The 17,984-nt window shown below is 43.9% G+C and overlaps 1 protein-coding gene across 1 annotated transcript; it reads left to right on the top strand.

Moving 5' to 3' along the window:
* Window positions 1-13,310: 13,310 nt before the first annotated feature.
* On the top strand, window positions 13,311-14,300 carry LOC138492989 (beta-1,3-galactosyltransferase 2-like). Its single transcript, XM_069620254.1, has one exon. The coding sequence runs from the start codon at window positions 13,311-13,313 to the stop codon at window positions 14,298-14,300; it is 990 nt and encodes a 329-aa protein (XP_069476355.1).
* Window positions 14,301-17,984: the final 3,684 nt, after the last annotated feature.

The following is a 17,984-nucleotide window of genomic DNA, read 5'->3' as shown; positions in this document are numbered from 1 at the left end:
TCCCTGCCCCATGCACCATGTCCGCGATCCTTGCATGAGGTGGCTGGGACTGGCCAGTGCATCCACATATACATCCATGTCACACATGAAATACATACAGTGTAAACATCCTATGGACACATGCAACAGAATTCAACACTGGTCCCATAGTCCTGTCTCGCACCTATGCCAACCCTAGCCAGAGCACCATTGTACCCGGAATACAACATACATGATGGCAGTGTAAAACTGATGAGTGACTAAAGCTTAAACCATGCAACAAAGACAATCAACTTAAGTCATCAGGATGCACATATTGTACACTGACGGAGTCGTCTGCAGAGTCTTCTTGTCTACACAGAACTCTGTTTCCTGCTTGTTTGGAACCTGCTAATGCTATTACTTTGAGACAGCATGGACCAGTCCACTTTCTACCTTCATCAACTTCATTCTACATATACAAACCCCGCTGCGGAGTCGGATGCAGAGTCTTCTTGTCTACACAGAACCCTGTTTCCTGCTTGTTTGTTTGGAACCAGCTACTGCTATTACTGTGAGACAGCGTGGACCAGCCCACTTTCTACCTTCATCAACTTCATACTACATATACTGACCCCTGCCACAGAGTCGGTTGAGAGTTTTCTGTCTTCGTGTCCTTGTGTTCGCCGTGTTGAATGGTCACAGTACTCTTTTTATATCCCCCGAAGCTGCTGCAACACTGCAAGTTCACGAGTGCTGCTGCTTTAAAGAGAGCAAAGCAACAACGGTAAGCGGGGGATGAAAGGGAATCTATGAACATATAAATTAACAGACATCTGTTGGTGTGCTCAGAAAAAACACAGCAAGAAGGGGAGGTACGGGGCCCCATTTGTATAAGTGGCATCCCTCTGGTGCCCCACTGTGACTGCCTGTAACTGAAACTCGAGCTTGAGGCTCACAATCTGGCGACTAACCTCACCCTTATCTCTTCATTTGTCAACTATAGCACAAAGTGCATGGGATAAATTTGGAAACTTCCTGATTTTATTACCTAGCATTATCTATCATTCACTTTATAGACTCATTATTTACTCAGAGGGACAGCCAGGAACTATGGCAGTAGGATCTTGAAGTGTTCACACGCAGGTGTGAAACTGATGAGTGCGGCGCTCTACTTGACCGTAAGCGGTTGACTAAGGGCTACTACCTAGTAGGCTTTTTCTGAACGAAATTGCAAATAACTACATTAGGTAGTGCTGGGCTTGAACATCCCTCGCCTCTAATAGGAGCAAGAGGTGAGGTGCTCAAAAAAAAGAGAGGAGCTTGACTTGGAAAACAAGCCACTCTGTAATTGCGTGGTGTCACACGTGGATTCAAAACAATGAAACTACGCAGTACTTTGCTCCTCGATTCAACAAAAACACCTGAATGGGATGGGTCATATATAGATCAACTAACAGGGTCTGCTAGCCCACCAGCACCTACCACTATGCTCCCTGTCTTACATAAGTCTATCATAACAACTCATGCTCAAGACTACGTCCAAGATCATTCCCTTCAAAGAGGTGCAGGGGCACCTGAAAAAGAAATACTGCTATCATTGACACAATGCTTGAAACGTGGCTTAGAATACACAGTAACAACTAAAAACATCCAAAGGAAAATCAAAGATCACTTTGATAAAAAAAGAAATAAAAGCCTAAATGACGCTGAGGTGTCTGTTAATATCTGGCCCTCAGTACAAACAAAGATTAAGAGAGGGTATATTGCTCCTGAAGAAGAGAGTTAATCTCTCGAAACGCGTTGAGCTCTCTGTGTTATGTTAATCTAAAATTGTGTATGTTGACTAATGTTTGTAATTTTCCTTTTTTTGTAATAATTTTGAATTTTGAAACTCTGAATTTGGAATTGTGCAGAAGTGTTGAACTTTTGAATCTTGAATTCTGCACTTAAGTATTGTGCACCTGCTATGATATTACTTTATAGGCACAAATGATTTGTATGAAACTAATGCAACCATTATGCAAAACAGATTTTTGAGTATGTTTTCTTAAAAATGATTCAAGAAAGTTTTTTTCGAATGATTATATGGGGTAAGTTACATAAGTTACATTAGCTATCACTAATTCTCATTTAACAAATAGAAATAAACTAATCTTGACTGGTGACATTTACCAATACCTACAGGTGTGCAGGAGACGGGAGGACTCATGTTCCATGAGTTCTCCATTTTTCTTAGCTATCTTTCTCTGACTTTTGATACCAGAGTCTTTCTTTTTTCCCCCGCACCGTTTACCTACACTTACTACTAGTGAGCCTCACAAGCTCCAAATGTTAAAAACCTATTGACTCTAAAGAAGGATTAAACACATGGTGTGCATGTACTCTATTTTTTAATAGGTCATGGCAAATACCAAACAGTACAAATCTTTGAGCAGAACTGTGATCCTAACCCATTTCAAAAAAACTTCAAATCTCTTTCTATTAACATCAGATGTTATAAATATGTAGGATTTCTCAAAATAAAAGACTCTTACCTTGTAGAAATAGGACTCAGGTCCAAGAAGGTGCAGACAGCCATCTTGAGCACCGCAAGAGATTTAGAATGGCATGGACTAAAAGTGCACTCCGCACTCCCTATGAAAATCATCAAGGAAAAAGCTCAGCCCAGGGAAGCCCAAAAGGAGGACAGTCGAAGGAGGGGAACCAGAAGAGGCCCATACTGTCGGAAAATGGACTGACTCCGGGAACAATACTAATGAAAAAGCCTTATCCATCCTCCCTGAGTTTCTGTCCCAAGTACTCCAGAAATTGGGAATAGGTCTCCAACATCTTTAGGCACAATAGCTTTAATTTGGTTAGTTGGAATATGCGCGGTTCCACTACCTTTAAATCTAAAAAAATGAGAGAACAGATATTCAAACTATACGATGTCATACTATTTCAGTAAACCTGGTTGGTCAATCCTATTGAAATGGAGGACTATACATTCCACTGCTTATCCGCTTTAAAGAAAGCAAAAAGAAGGCCCTCACGACGTCTTCTGATGGCCCTTACAAATCATACCGTAAAAGCCATAATTCCTATTTTTAAAAACATTATAGGAATCCAGCCCTGTAAAATTCAGTTATTTGACATTCCCGATCCTGATTTAATAATTATTAATATCTATAGGAAACCCGCCTGTTCGGAACTCTAAGTTTTTCTTACAACATTGGCTTCCTTGTTGACAAAGATAAAGATAGATTATGGAGACTCTAACATAATTCTCGCCGGAGATCTAAATGCACAATGCGTCAAGATCTTGTGGGGGAAAAAGGGAAAAAGGGAAAGTCTGAGCAATTAAATACAAATAGGATGGGAAACGTTTAAATAAGATGTTGGAAGAAATTCCAAACTGTATCTGTGAGGAAAAATGTCAACTGGATACATTTATAAAATTCACAACTTTGATGAGGAGACTTGGAGAAAAAAAGGGAACTTAGGCAACAACTGCGTAAACAAGGGAAAGTAAGTTACTAAACCATCTATTTACAGAAATCCTCAAAAGATGCGTGTTTCCACCTTCATGGAAGACGGCGCTAGTGATACCATTCTTAAAAGGGGTGATTTGTTAAGTATGGCAAATTATCGCCCGATCGCCCTCCTAGACATATACAGTAAAGTTTTTATGAACCTTTTACTGAATTAACTAACATCTTGGGTAGACACTGTACAGATTCTATCCTGTCCCCAAACAGGGTTTAGACGAGAACTCTCTACTAGTCTAAATGGCCTGGTCTTAAATCTGGTAAGTGAGCATACAATGGAAAAAGGTAAGGCCCCACTAAATGGTGCATGGGTTGATTTATCTAAAGCTTTTGACCAAGTTGATGGAGAACTGCTCTGGAGTAAACTATGGAACTGGGGGATCCTAGAGTTGCTGTTAGCAATGTTGATTGAACTGCACAGAGACACCTCACTGAGAATGCGGCTCAATGCTCAGGGTCATCTGTCCAAATTAATCAAAGTGGAGAGAGGAGTGAGACAAGGGTGTTTGGGGGCCCCACTCTTTTTAAACCTGCTTCTGGTGGACTTGGGCCTCTTTCTGGAGTCATCTGCCCTGGCCAGTCCAATGTTAAATGGGAGAAGGATCCATTGGCTGGCCTATTCAGATGACATTGTCTTGCTAGACAAGACAGCAAAAGGACTACAGCGCCTCTTAACCAAACTGGGAGATTACGCAAGAACAAATGGGTTGTCTATCAACCCTTAAAAAGTCCAAGATCGTAATTTTTAGGCAGCCCCAGAATGTAAGATTTATGCTTCCCCAGCCATTTATAAGGTGGAATCAGAAAGCTCAGGAAATATCTCACAGATCATCCCTCAGATGATGAAACTCAATGCAAAATATTGCAAACTCTATACTCCACTTATTAAGTTCTATATGTCAAAGGCAGTCCCAGTGATCTTATACAGCCTAGAAGCCAGGCCCTTAATCTGGAACTCAAACTGGAGTAAACTGGAAGGTTGTCTATGGACTTCCAATGTGTACTCCATCTTGGAGTCTGAGGTTCGAGTTAGGTTTAAGATGACTGGGATATTTGGCGAGTTAGAAGCTGATCGCGCTTTATCAGGAGATCATCACCGCCCAGACTCTACACTCTATGGGGACATTAAAATACATCTAGAAAATTCAGAGTATTTGAGAGTAAAAGATATCCTAAAAAGAATCAACTCAAACCTGGAAACATTAATTAATAATCCCCAGAAGGTGAAAAGGACGCTAGAACTGAGTGACTGGACTGACACAATTGCAAGATTGAGGGCTTCGGTTCCTCCAAACGAATTTTTGATGGTCGATAAAAAGTTGGGTTGTCTTTTGAGATACCTATTAAAGTTTCCTGATAGACAAGTTAGGAATCATTTCTTGAGGATAAGATTTAATATTATACACACTGGAGAAATTTTGATCAAGCGAAACCAAGGAGATGAAGCCCTCAAGCTCTGTGAAATGTGTGCTACACCAAGAAATCAATCATTAAGACACCTCCTGATGGACTATGAGGGAACTTGGTGTGTGAGATCGGCTCTATTCAGGAGATTTGTGGATCGAGAGAAGGGCTTGATCTAAGAATTTTTCTGGAACAGAATGATCTCTGGCTACGAAACCACTCTAACATCTACTGTTGTGCAAGTTCTGAAAAGCTGTAACATAGTAATTTGAAGGAATTAGTGTGAAAAATTGAAATAACTTAATCAAAGCTGAACTTTATTTATCAAATCTCTGATTTCGAGGCAGGTGGAAATGTGAATTGGGCTATGTGTGTCCTGTGGGGTCCATGATTATTTGCGTTTTATTGAGTAATTTTAAGACACATGTTGAAAGTGAAAGAAATGGATGTGCAATTATGTCACAGGCTAGGAACAAATGTAATGCTTGAAAAAAATGTCTATGAAATTGCTGTAAATGCACATCAATATTAAGGTGTTTTATGTTTTATAAAGGTTATTCTTGCAACCAAATACAAATAAATAAAAAATATATATATATACATATAGTACAATGACAGTGGCATGCATATGCATCTGTGCACCATACAATCTGGACATGTAAGTGCCATGTCCCATGCAAGCAGACACCATCCGCCTGCCATTGAATAGGTAGAAGGCATAACCTTGCCACCAGTATTGGAAGCACATCTAAACATGTGCATGTATGTGTTTGCTACAGTGTACAAACATGTGGCCATCATCATATAGCCACACTGACAAGGCAAGCAGGAGATGGATGTTGCGGCAGTACAGGCAAAAGGCATGACAACATATAGCTGGGCTTGAATGCATGGTCGATGCACACTTTGATGATCAAACGGATGAGCAAGTAGGTGAATGTCACCGGTAGGAGTATGAAATGGCGACACAGTGGCATAGGTGCAAATGTAAGGCCTGTGTGCCTAGGTGGCAGGAGACTGGGCAACTTCGATGCAAAGCCTGCAACCCACCAAACAGAGAACAAGTCCACATGTGTGGATGTGGCCATGTACAGTCAGTGGCCAGCGTAATCGCAATCCTATCCCTGTGTGGACAGGCAATGCCAAGGTGACAGTCATTCTCCCTGCAAAGGTTACAGTGAAGGTTGCATCAAGGTACCAATGCACACAGGCACCAGAGGCATGTCATGCCAATGAGTGACATGGATATCACTGGTGTGCACTTCCATGTCCAATAGAGCATGGACTTCCCGAAAGCACATGCATCCTGGTTATGCATGGCTAGGCTGTCTGCTACCAGCATAAGAACTGCAGGTGATGCCCCCCTTCAGTACACTGGCATTGCACACATCCATGCATCACTGCATGACCTGACAATTGAATGACACACATATGCATGAGCCATTGGCCGTGGAGGAGCCATCTGAGTGCATGCAACATTGACAGTACACACCACACAGACATGGCACAGATTCTGTGCATGCTGTAATGCAGCACCTGGCCAAAATGCCATGGGGACAATGCCATTCACATCTACATGGGCAAAGTGCAGTGAGGTCTACCCTAAGCAGCCAACGGCCACAATGCATGCTGCGTCAATTGGACCCCCATGCATGTGCAGCTTGGACGTCAATCCCATGAAGTGAATGCCACTCTGCAACACCAATCCACACTGCCTTCGCCAGCACAGTGCCGTCATGACCACATTCATCATTCACACATATCACTCACCTGTAGCATGTCCAAATGTGTTGATGCCTCTGATGCCAACAACCTGCTCACTTGAGATGAGGCCAGAGGCTACCACCTAAAAAGGTGTGAGTTCCTCAATATGTGGCGAACCACCACCAGTCGCCTATGAAGAGAGCACATTTGCTCCCAGCTTCTCCTTTGTACGCCTGGTCAGATCATCCATGCGATTATGCACCAGTTTCGCAGTGTACCTCTCCACCCGAGACATTCACAAGGACAGTCACCTCCTGCCACTTCTGTTTACACTGGCCTGTGTCACAGTGCTTCCAGCCCAGGGGTACATCTTCGACTTGTTTTCCTCAACAAAGTCTGTGAGGATTTGCAATTCCTCATCCCTAAATTTCCTCTTCTGGCTCACCCCCTCCTCAGTCAGTGGTGATGGTCCCTGGCTTGTAGGGGTACCAGTGGCACCTTCAGTGGCTGTGCTGGTGCATGTCTGTGGCAGTGCTGCTTCCCCAGCATGTGGTTGTTGTGCCCTCCCCCTGGCATGTTGTGGCGAGTTAGAAGCTGATTGCGCTTTATCGGGAGATCATCACCGCCCAGAACTCTACACTCTATGGGGACATTAAAATACATCTAGAAAATTCAGAGTATTTGAGAGTAAAAGATATCCTAAAAAGAATCAATTCAAACCTGGAAACATTAATTAATTATCCCCAGAAGGTGAAAAGGACGCTAGAACTGAGTGACTGGACTGACACAATTGTGAGATTGAGGGTTTCGGTTCCTCCAAACCAATTTTTGATGGTCGATAAAAAGTTGGGTTGTCTTTCGAGATACCTATTAAAGTTTCCTGATAGACAAGTTAGGAATAATTTCTTGAGGATAAGATTAAATATAATACACACTGGAGAAATTTTGATCAAGCGAAACCAAGGAGATGAAGCCCTCAAGCTCTGTGAAATATGTGCTACGCCAAGAAATCAATCATTAAGACACCTCCTGATGGACTGTGAGGGAACTTGGTGTGTGAGATCGGCTCTATTCAGGAGATTTGTGAATCGAGAGAACGGCTTGAACTCAGAATATTTCTGGAACAGAATGATCTCTGGCTACGAAACCACTCTAACATGTACTGCTGTGCAAGTTCTGAAAAGCTCACCTGTGGTGATGGTCCCTGGTTTGTAGGGGTACCAGTGGCACCTTCAGTGGCTGTGCTGGTGCATGTCTGTGGCAGTGTTGCTTCCCCAGCATGTGGTTGTTGTGCCCTCCCCCTGGCATGTTGTGGCATTGGTCCCCTCCTCTTCACTTGTCTCCCAGCTCTGCCAGTCCCCCTTCTGTCGATGTATAGATTCCACAGGATGTATTCTTGCAATTCCTGCTGTTCTGCACTTGCACCGTGTATTCTCTGCCTATGCCTGTTAAACTGATCAAGGAAGTGCTCCGCGTCCTGCGACCATTACGAATAAGCTGTGCAGATGCATCCTGCGCATGCGCCCCATATCCGTAGTAAAACGTGCATGCGCAGATTGCACTGTGTGACACGCATAACTTACGTGAGACGGCCCAGCTTGTTTTGGCATCTGGTTTTGCAAGGGTCCACAGGGAGCTTCCTGCCACCAGTTTGAGACACTTCTTGGCCTGCTATCACACTGCTGCAACCCATCTGTTGTGGACTCCTTGGCCAGTTTGCAGTTCATTGCCAGTGTGCCATATGTTCATCTACGCTACATTGCTGCCTGCTGATACTCAGTATAGGTGAGTGTGGAATTGGACATAGGACATAGGAATAGGAATAGGACATGGGCAAGGGGTGGCTCTGTGGATGCATGCTTGCTGGTGGGGGCAAGATGGTGGCACTCATGGGGAGGGTGTACTGTTGTGGGGGCGCTGTGTTTTGCATGTGGGAGCTCACACATGCAATGGTACGCATGTATTGCATGGTAACATTCGTATTTTGTGGAAGTTAGGTCATAATTGTACCCTCATGCATATGGAATCTGCTTCAGCAGATGCATCAACAGTGTTGGGAAGGGGCCTGACTTGGGTGGGCTGCAGGGCGATGTACAGCCAAAAAAAGGCCACAGCGTCCATCGAGGCGGGACCCACTGCAGAGGTGCACTTGTGTGGACGCCATAGGATTTTGCCTCTCACTCTGAGGATCTTGCAGAGGGTGAGCCCGGATCTTCATGCCCAGGTCCTTGAACTGCATGACCAGATCCAGGCATCAGGTAAGTCCACACTCTGAGTCCAATGTGGCAGAATGTGTATGCCATGTAATGGGTATGTATTTTTGGAGGATGCATTTCGATGGACACAACAATGTTGTGTGACGTTATAATGCATGCATGGTTGCACTCTGTGTGTGTCCTATGGGTGTGAGGACATTGGATGTGCCATGGTGGTCCTTGTATTTCACCGTGACCATGTGCAGTTGTATGTTGACGGCAAGGGTGCTGGGCCTTGGATGGCCATTAATTGGCATGGGTGATGGATTGTTAACATGCCATGAGGCAGTGGTAGTCTATATTGGGGAGCATGGGCTCTGCCGTGTCCACTTTACCCATGACCATTTATCATTTTCATATGTGGGGCGAGGGTCCTGGGTCACTGTAGAGTGAGGATGTTTGTGCCAAAGGTGCAATGATGTTGGCTGTGTGTCTTGGTAATATGGTCAAGTCCTCACGTATGCCCTGTGAGAAACCAAAGGACGTCTCACTTGCTAGTCCCCAGGGATCTCTCTTTCAGGTGGCCAGGGCACGGCCATCTCCTTTGGATACAGACCCTGGGGGTAGACCAGTGCGGGAGGATCACCTGGGTCAGGGATCTCAGGGGAGTGGAGGTAAGGCAACCGATGGTGAGTCGCTGTGTCCCCCCGTTCCTGTGCCTATACCCCATCCTATTTTATAGGATTCTCCAACATCCCAACTGCCTTCCTCCCTTTCTATACAAACACTGGGCCGAGGAAGAGGGATACTGAGAGTAGAGAGGCTAACACTTGCATATCCCATTGGACATATCCCATTAATAAGGTCAGGCAAAGTCAGGCACTTGACCTTAATCACATACATCTGATACTCATTAGCTCCCCCACACAGATAAAAGGCGGAACATGGAGACACACTCTGAGCAAGGTGAGACACGAGAAGGAGCAGATCTTCTGGGGCGAAGGTGAACCCACTAGGGCAGAACAACCAATTGAGGAACCAGAGCGAAGGGTAGGGAAACCCTGAAAGTCCCTGCAGCAGGCTGTTGCCTCTGGGAAACCGTGAAGGATACGCAGAGAAAGCCAACTCCCAGACAAGAAGAAGCCTGCATTGTGGGTCAAGGATGCCAGCGACCCTCCCGGGTGAATGATAGAGTTGGGGAGGCGAGGCCAAGCCTGTGGTATCAACCTTGACTCGTGAATCAAAGCCGTATAGACAAGAAAGGAATCTACACACCAGGTGAGTTCGCAAAAGACATGAAAGGCCAGTTTGTGTCAAGGAAAGATTGAAGTCGCAATGGTGTATCTCACACTTGAATGTTACGTGTATGCTGATGAGATGCAAAAGAAAGCAAACCAGTAGTAAACTCTAAAGTTGCTGATAACTGTGAAGCCAGTGATACAGAGTAGCAGAGCGGTCCGGCGAAAGGAAGTAGCCCATTCGAAAGTCTCAGCAAAATGTTTGATGTCTTGTTATAAAGCGGCAAGTGAACAAACTCTGAAATGCGCAAGCTCAAGATTAATTCCGTCGAAAGGGGAAGTTAAAAGGTGATTGATTTAGGAGAAAGATTTCTTTGAACTTTTCTGATTGTGTTATGGAACTAACACAACCAAGAGACACTGGGAAAAATACCAAAAGGGAGATATAAAGTGAAAGTTGAAGTGGTCCTACACAGGTCTATGGAAAAAGCCTTGCACATTCGAAAGTCTTTGACATCAGTGAAAGTTCCGAGCCTGACCAAGGGAGACCTGGAATATCAAATAAGATAAGGGAAGGGAACCCCTAAAGAATGTGAATAAAACTTGGGGAAGGGAAACCCAGCAAGTGCTGTGATTGCGAGGTCTGAGCCCGACAGAGGGAGACCTACGTGAATTTTTGTTGAACTGTTGAACTGTTTTGTTGAAATTACTTTTGGAAAAATTGAATAAGTGACTTCAACGTGGAAGGCCTTTTATTGATTACCTGAGCCAGAGTGTGTCACCCTGTTTACGGGAGTCGCCTTACTCCGTGCTGTCCAACTTGAGGAGGAGAGCTGACTCAGCCACCTTGATCCTTTAGGTTATAACACTGACTTTCCCTTGCATACATATTCCCCTTTACAGACTTTTTGTATAGAAGATAGAGCAGGCATTAGGTTTTGTTAGTATAGGCCATTTTGATTTGACATAGACTGACTGGGTCTGTGTTTTCTTTATTATTTGATGGTAGAGACTACACCCATCAAAGCTATACAGCAAAGTAGTTTATCCCAACCCCACGAATTGAATAAAGGTTTTGAAACTTGTAACTCTTGTGTCAGTGTCATACATGTGATACCATGTCTCCCTTACAGCCCCTTCCATTGTCCATGGTCAATGTTGTTTCCTTGGGGTGGTGAATGCTCATTTCCTGCAGATCCATGCATGCATTTGGGAGGTGGTTAGCATCTTGTATTGCATGCTCACATGTCTATCTGTACAGGGTGATCAGTTGCAGTCGTGTTGAGATTGGTCCGTGCCATATGTATGTAAGATGGCGGCATGGTACCATGCCGTCCTTTTGGACATGCACATGTGTACATACATGCTGACCTGCCTCTCCACTCTCACTTACCATCCAGTGTCACATGCAGATGAGGAAAGCAGCACTGAAGAAGAGACAATTGCAAGGTCATAATTATTGTTGTTTCCTGAAGGAGGATTCCTGTGGTTTAAGTTTGGACTATTTGCACCATGCTTTTTATTGGATGTACAATACAATACAGTTGAGTTTGTTGTTCTATCAGATTCATGTGGTTATTATTTTGTTATTGTTTTGGATATTCACTTCCTCCGACTCGTGTGTGTGTGTGTGTGTGTGCAGTCATCTTTTGTTTTGCATGTCACACTTGTCTGTTTTTGAGGATGCATGCAACATCATCATCTGGCATGTATGATTAATGGGAATGTATGTGCTGCCAGATTTTTACTTTTTGGCAATGTTGGATTTTTTACACACACCGTGGCTGCTGATGCTTGTGCTACTCACCTGATGGCAGTCCACATCTGTAGGTCTGATGAGTGTGTGCGTAAGGGTGTTTGTGGCTGTACATGTGCTTCACGTGTATGCGTGTCAACAGCACCACGTGTGCCTCTGATGTATGTGGCCATTGATTTCTTGTGAGATACATCTGTGTAGTATTTGTATCTGGCCAACCAGTGTACTAGGGTGGGTGGGGATGTGATGTACCAACGAACATTCACACTTTTGGAGATGGTGTGGCAACACATTCAGGTGGATGTGCACATGAACTTAAGTGGTGGACCGCACCCATATTTGTTCATGCGGGACATGTGGAGTCAATTTGCTCAGGAGGGATGTTATGGTGGGCCAGTACATACAGTGTGAATGTTAGTAATTGGGGTGTTGGGTATTACAAGTTGCATCAGTGATTGTGGACACTCATTTGTAGAGGGACACACACAGGTTGTAGTTTAGATGATGTTTGCTCAATGTCCATGAACAAGTTACAGTTGGGTGTTGTGGTTGCACACTGGAGGTGGTCAGTATGCCTCTGGTGCATAAAGCATCTAGTTTTCTGGTCAGGTTTGGTGGGGTTCCAAGACAGACAGTCCTGTCACATCTGGCCATGCATCTGAGAGGGACATTTGATCCTACTGGGAGCCAGAGGAGGATGGGGTGACTTGGATATTGTGACTACACTTGAAAGCACTGGGGATCAGACTGGCTGCTGCATGTTGATCCCCAGAAGAGGGACATGAGCTTTTATTGGGGGGGGCGGGCGTGTCATAAGGCGTTGTATTGTTTGACCAATTGATTTTGGGCTTATTTAATCAATTTCTATGTAAGATATATATTCTATTATGTAATGCCAACTGTTGGGTACAATCTGTTTCTATGCACAACAACTGCATGTCATATAATAGAACAGAGGCACAGTGATACAAAAAAAGTGGGGAGGTAAGAATTAGAACTCAGGTCTCAAGATTCCACAGTCAATAGGTTGACCAATAAAGCGCATAGCCACCTTGTTTCTAACATAATATGGCTCCTCCTTTCATCCTTCCAATGTGACAAGGCCTCACTGCTCACCGTTCTGTAGCACCATCCATTTCAACCATCTTGATCGTAAAAAATAAATGTTAACTGAAATTGAAATGCCTATATTTTGGTAACTATTTCCTGCCTTTTTAACGCAATCTCTTTTCAGAAACCTACTGTACTTGCCTTCAAGAAAACAAAGCAAGAGGAAGACATACTCCATTTTCCCTTTCCGAACAGAGGCACAATGTCCTTCTGTTCAACCCATTTTTGGAAAACCTGCAACATGCTTCGATGCAGAAGACATCTTTGTGCCATCACAAGAACCAGCAGAATGCCCAAGTCTCTGCTGCACATCTGTCTATTGGTGCTTGTATTTGTCATGTTTTTTCTTACCAAGATTTTCTTTTTTAACCAATATAAATCGCTTCCAAGAAGAGCCTTCCTGGCAGAAAACAAAATGGCTTCCTTAGTTGAAGCATTTTGGCAAGAGAAAATCAAGAACAGGGTTCTAAGCAATTTATCATTGAACTCTGTGGCTACTCAAACAAAACTGCCACCTACACAGGCCACTGGATTGCGGAACACAGTGGGGGCTCGCCCCTATAATAGCACTAGGCACCGCAGGGCAATCCAGTTCAGGTATATCATAAATGAAGCTGACAAATGTCGAGATGGCCACCCTTTTTTGATATTGCTTGTTCCCACTGAACCCGGTCTCGTACAAGCCAGGCAGGTCATTCGGCAAACGTGGGGAAATGAGAGCTTGGTGCCGGGCATCCGAATAGTGAGAATCTTTTTGCTGGGCATCACAACTCAACCAGAAAGTAAACTTCAGCAAGATATCTTCAAGGAGAGCAGACAGTATCATGATATTGTGCAACACGAATATTTAGACACCTACAAAAACTTGACCATTAAGACCCTGATGGGCTTGAATTGGGTAGCAACATTCTGCCCGAACACCCCCTATGTCATGAAAGCAGACTGTGATATGTTTGTCAACACCGAATATTTAATCCATCACCTTTTGCAACCCAAACTGCCTCACAGGGAAGAATTCTTCACTGGTTATTTGTTGAAAGGTTATTCACCAAATCGTGATCCAGGAAGTAAATGGTACATGCCGCAGGAGCTGTATCCCAACCAACACTACCCCGTCTTTTGTTCTGGAACTGGCTATGTTTTCTCTGGGGACCTGGCAGCGAAGATCTTCGATGTCTCTTTCAGCGTTAAACATTTGCCCCTTGAGGATGTGTATGTGGGCCTCTGTCTAAAGGTATTAAATGTAACCCCAGTGGCCCCACCCAAGGAATCAGACTTCAATCACTGGCATGTTTATTTCTCCATCTGTAATTATAGCCGCCTCATCACCTCGCATGGCTTCCAGCCTGATCAGCTCCTTAAACATTGGACTAGGCTTCAACAGGGCAAAGGCCATGCCTGTTGATCAAGGGGAAAAGATGCAGAGCCTGATTAAAGCACCATGCACAAAACAGAACCTTCAAAATCCTACAATGGAGCTCTTGAGTAGTCCCTAATCTCTTATTGAAATGAAGGGTAAGGAGGTCAGCCATTAAATGGTGAAAACGCTTCATCTAGACTTCATAGGCGAGATTGCCCTACATTTGCACTATTGGAAATGCATTGTACACATAAGGAAATGCTGTTTCCACATGCACAGTTTCATGCACGCCAGTGAACATTAATTTTCACTGCATTTGCACTACCGCTAATGCAATCGTCCATGCACAATTTGCAGTTGCGCAAATGGTCTGTATTCTTACCCCTGGGGCAGAACTAGAGTAGGTCTGCTGATGCCCAAACCCAGTTTGTGCATGTGCATCAAAATTAGCAGGAGTGCAAATTCACTGCAAATGTACAGTAATTGCACAGGCACCGATTCAGTTGTGAATGCGCAAACATGCTATAATCCCACCCGAGGAACCCGTACGACCATAGCTAAGGCTCCTCCTTCGTGGAACTGTAAAGACATGCATACCTTCTGGTCTAACTTTCAGTGTTATGTGGGTAACACTCAGCTCTCTTTCAGGCTCTCCTCAGCCTCTTTTTCTCCTTCTCTCATACCTGACTGTCTGCCGGCAATTCTGGAATGGGGTGCCTCCAACTACCTCTGCCTTAAAGCCAGTAAGACTGGGATCTCCTCATTGGGACACCTGCTCCCACCTTCCCTCTCTCACTCTGGCGGCCCACCCTGGGCCCTCTAGCTGCACCTTCCTGTGATGCTAAGAACCTTGGTGTCATCTTCGACTCCACTTTCTCCTTCTCTCCTCACATCTCTAACGTCTCTAAGAAGTCACACTATCAGCTGCACATCCTCAGAGGTATTCTTCCTTTCCTTTTTTCCCCCAGAAGCTGACTGTCTCTAGTGCCCTGCTTCTCTCTTGGCTGGACTACTGCAACAAGGCTAATGAAAATTAGACCATCCAGACCAGAGATGACAACTGATTACTCTTTCAATTTGTAATCGTTAACTATTTATTTTGCAACAACCCATATGTCAAATTACACATTAACAAATATATTCATATAAAATATGGCTCTTTGAACTTAGAAACAAACACATCCCTCCAAACAAACTTCATTCACAACTTCTTCGTGCATTCATCACATTCACAAACAATAGAAAAAATGATATTTTGTTCATATCACAATAACAATGGCAATTAAAGCATTTCTTGGTTTCACACTCGGTTAATTTACAATGTGTCCATCTGTCAACATTCAGAGGATAGAAAAACTGTTTGTCGACATGTTTCGGTTGAGTTCTTAAAGTGGTCAATAACTTCCCTTTGTGTATTATGTTCAACCTTCTTCAGGACAAGAGACGATCGCCAAATCCGCGTGGTCTCATAGACGAGTGGGGGTGTGTGTAAGGCAAAGAGGCCTAGGTCTATAAAATAAGAAAATAAGAAAAAATGTAAGGTGTCATCTCTGTTTCATAAAAACCCATTTCTTGAGTAACAGCTAACTACTAAAGCTGTGTGTGAACCGGCTCACCTCCTCTGATTTTTTCAGTGGCTGGCGTGTCGGTTCGGTGGAGTAAATCCCGGCATGAGAGATCTCTAGTAATGAGTTTCACGTCGTGCGTCCTACAGAATAAAGGACATATAAACTCGTAAGTTTATAGGAGGGGTATAGCATACTATCAAAAGGAACATTAATGAATCGGTACTCACTCAGTTGACGTAATGGGGCTCGCAAAATTGTCCGAGCTGTAGGTTCGGTCAGACTGCAGGGGAGGAGACAAAGTGTAAGTGCTTCCGAATAGTACACCCTTATGTCGCATAACTATTACCACAATATAAAGCTTGCTTTAAGAATTCTATTAGATGTCAGCTCTATAGAATAAAAACATTGTGTAATGGGCCCACAATAGGGAGCCATGAGCCTGCATATCTAAACATAAGAATGTCTACGTCCCTGCAGTGAACTCTAAACCACTCGTGGAAAATGGAAAAAATGGAGCTTACTTCTTAGGTTCTCTGGAATGAATCCCTTGGAAGAGAGTACCCGTTGCTGGTCAATCGCAGATCAAAGAGTCACGAAACTGTAACAACAGTGCATGGTTTCAGATATGGAGCCGGAAGAGCACGAACTGGCATAGACTATGTCTACTGCTGTCTACTTACTGGGTGTTGCCTCAGCTCTGTCCGTCAGTGTATGAATCTGTTGGCGCTCCTTCGCTACTGATCGCGGTGATCCGGCGTACGTTCCAAATAGCACCAAATGGACGCACAGTCGCTTTGAATTCTGGATGGTATGCGGCTGCTCGGCATTCTGGACATAGTAGTTCCCGAACACCGGCGGAAACGAAAACTGTCTCCACACGAATATGCGTCTAGTTACCGAACAAAGGTGAATGTGCCCCTGTGTGCGCTTACTGAGTGTGAAAGGGCTAAGCACTATGGGATATGTCAAAGGGCCGCATTTGTTGTTATTTAACTTAAATCATGAAACCTCTCTTCCCATGTCGCAGGGCTATGAAGAAAGGTTACAGATGAATGTGGAAGTCTGGTGCTCATCTTAGGCCACCATAGTATTATGTACTATTCAGGGCATTCCATTCCACCGAAATATTTAACCCATGGCGGACCGTATCTAGAGAATAGATCCACTTCTGTTCCAGGCGGTGTAGGGCACTGGCCATATCCCCACCTCTTAATTTAGGGCATATGGTTTGTAGTACAAACCACTTGATGTCTGTATCTTTATGGTGAAGTCTGTCAAAATGATCCACCAGAGGTTTGTCAGCTGTATGGTTTCTAATACACGAGCGGTGTTCCCCAATACGTATTTCAACCTCTCTTGTGGTTTTTCCAACGTATAGTAGATTGCACGGACATGAGATGACATAGATTGCATTTTTTGTATGGCAGTTGGTGTGATTCTTCATCGTCCATGTATTAGTCCCGTATTGAAAAGTATGTTTGGTCTCGGTAAAGGGACATACGCTGCAGTTCCCGCATTTGTAGTGTCCAATAATGGGTGGAAGTCCCCATTGGTTCAAAATTGAGTTCTCTTTGGGTTTTTCATAATACGTGTGCACCAACTTTTGTCGCAAGTTGCAATTTCGTTTGAATGCAAACATGGGTTTCTTAGATAATGTACCCGGGTTCTTGATTAAATCCCAATTCTTGTTAATGATCTTCTTGATGGCATTACTAATAGGGTTATACGTTGTGACACAGACCAATCTCTCGTGGATCTTTTTTTCTTGACTCTGTAAAATGAGAGCCCTGTTAGTATTGGCTGCTCTCTTCATGTTCCTTTTTACCAGTTGTTTCGGGTAACCCCGTGTGCCCAGTCTTTCTTTGAGTTGTGTAGCGTGTGTTTTGTAATCAACCCTATCTGTGCAATTGCGTCGAATCCTTAGAAATTGGCAGATTAAATTTCAGACTCTCCGGGTGAAAACTTGAATAATGTAATAGGGTATTCTTGTCTGTGGGTTTCCTATAAAGTGAAGTGACCAACGCATTCCCTTGTTTTCTAATCAGTAGATCTAAGAAACTGACTTGCTCATTGTTCCATTCGATGGTAAATTTTATATTGGAATCGCACGTATTGAGCCACTTGTGGAAGGTGAGTAGAGATGTATTGTCACCCCGCCATA

Source organism: Ambystoma mexicanum, chromosome 10, assembly GCF_040938575.1.
Source record: "Ambystoma mexicanum isolate Mex_15411 chromosome 10, UKY_AmexF1_1, whole genome shotgun sequence".
Lineage (NCBI taxonomy): Eukaryota > Metazoa > Chordata > Amphibia > Caudata > Ambystomatidae > Ambystoma > Ambystoma mexicanum.
Note: the sequence above shows the minus strand (reverse complement) of the source record. Positions and strands in the feature narration are given on the sequence as shown.

What these genes read in the sequence shown, in the direction of transcription:
- LOC138492989 (XM_069620254.1), top strand. Translation starts at nt 13,311, where the DNA reads ATGGCTTCCTTAGTTGAAGCATTTTGGCAAGAGAAAATCAAGAACAGG.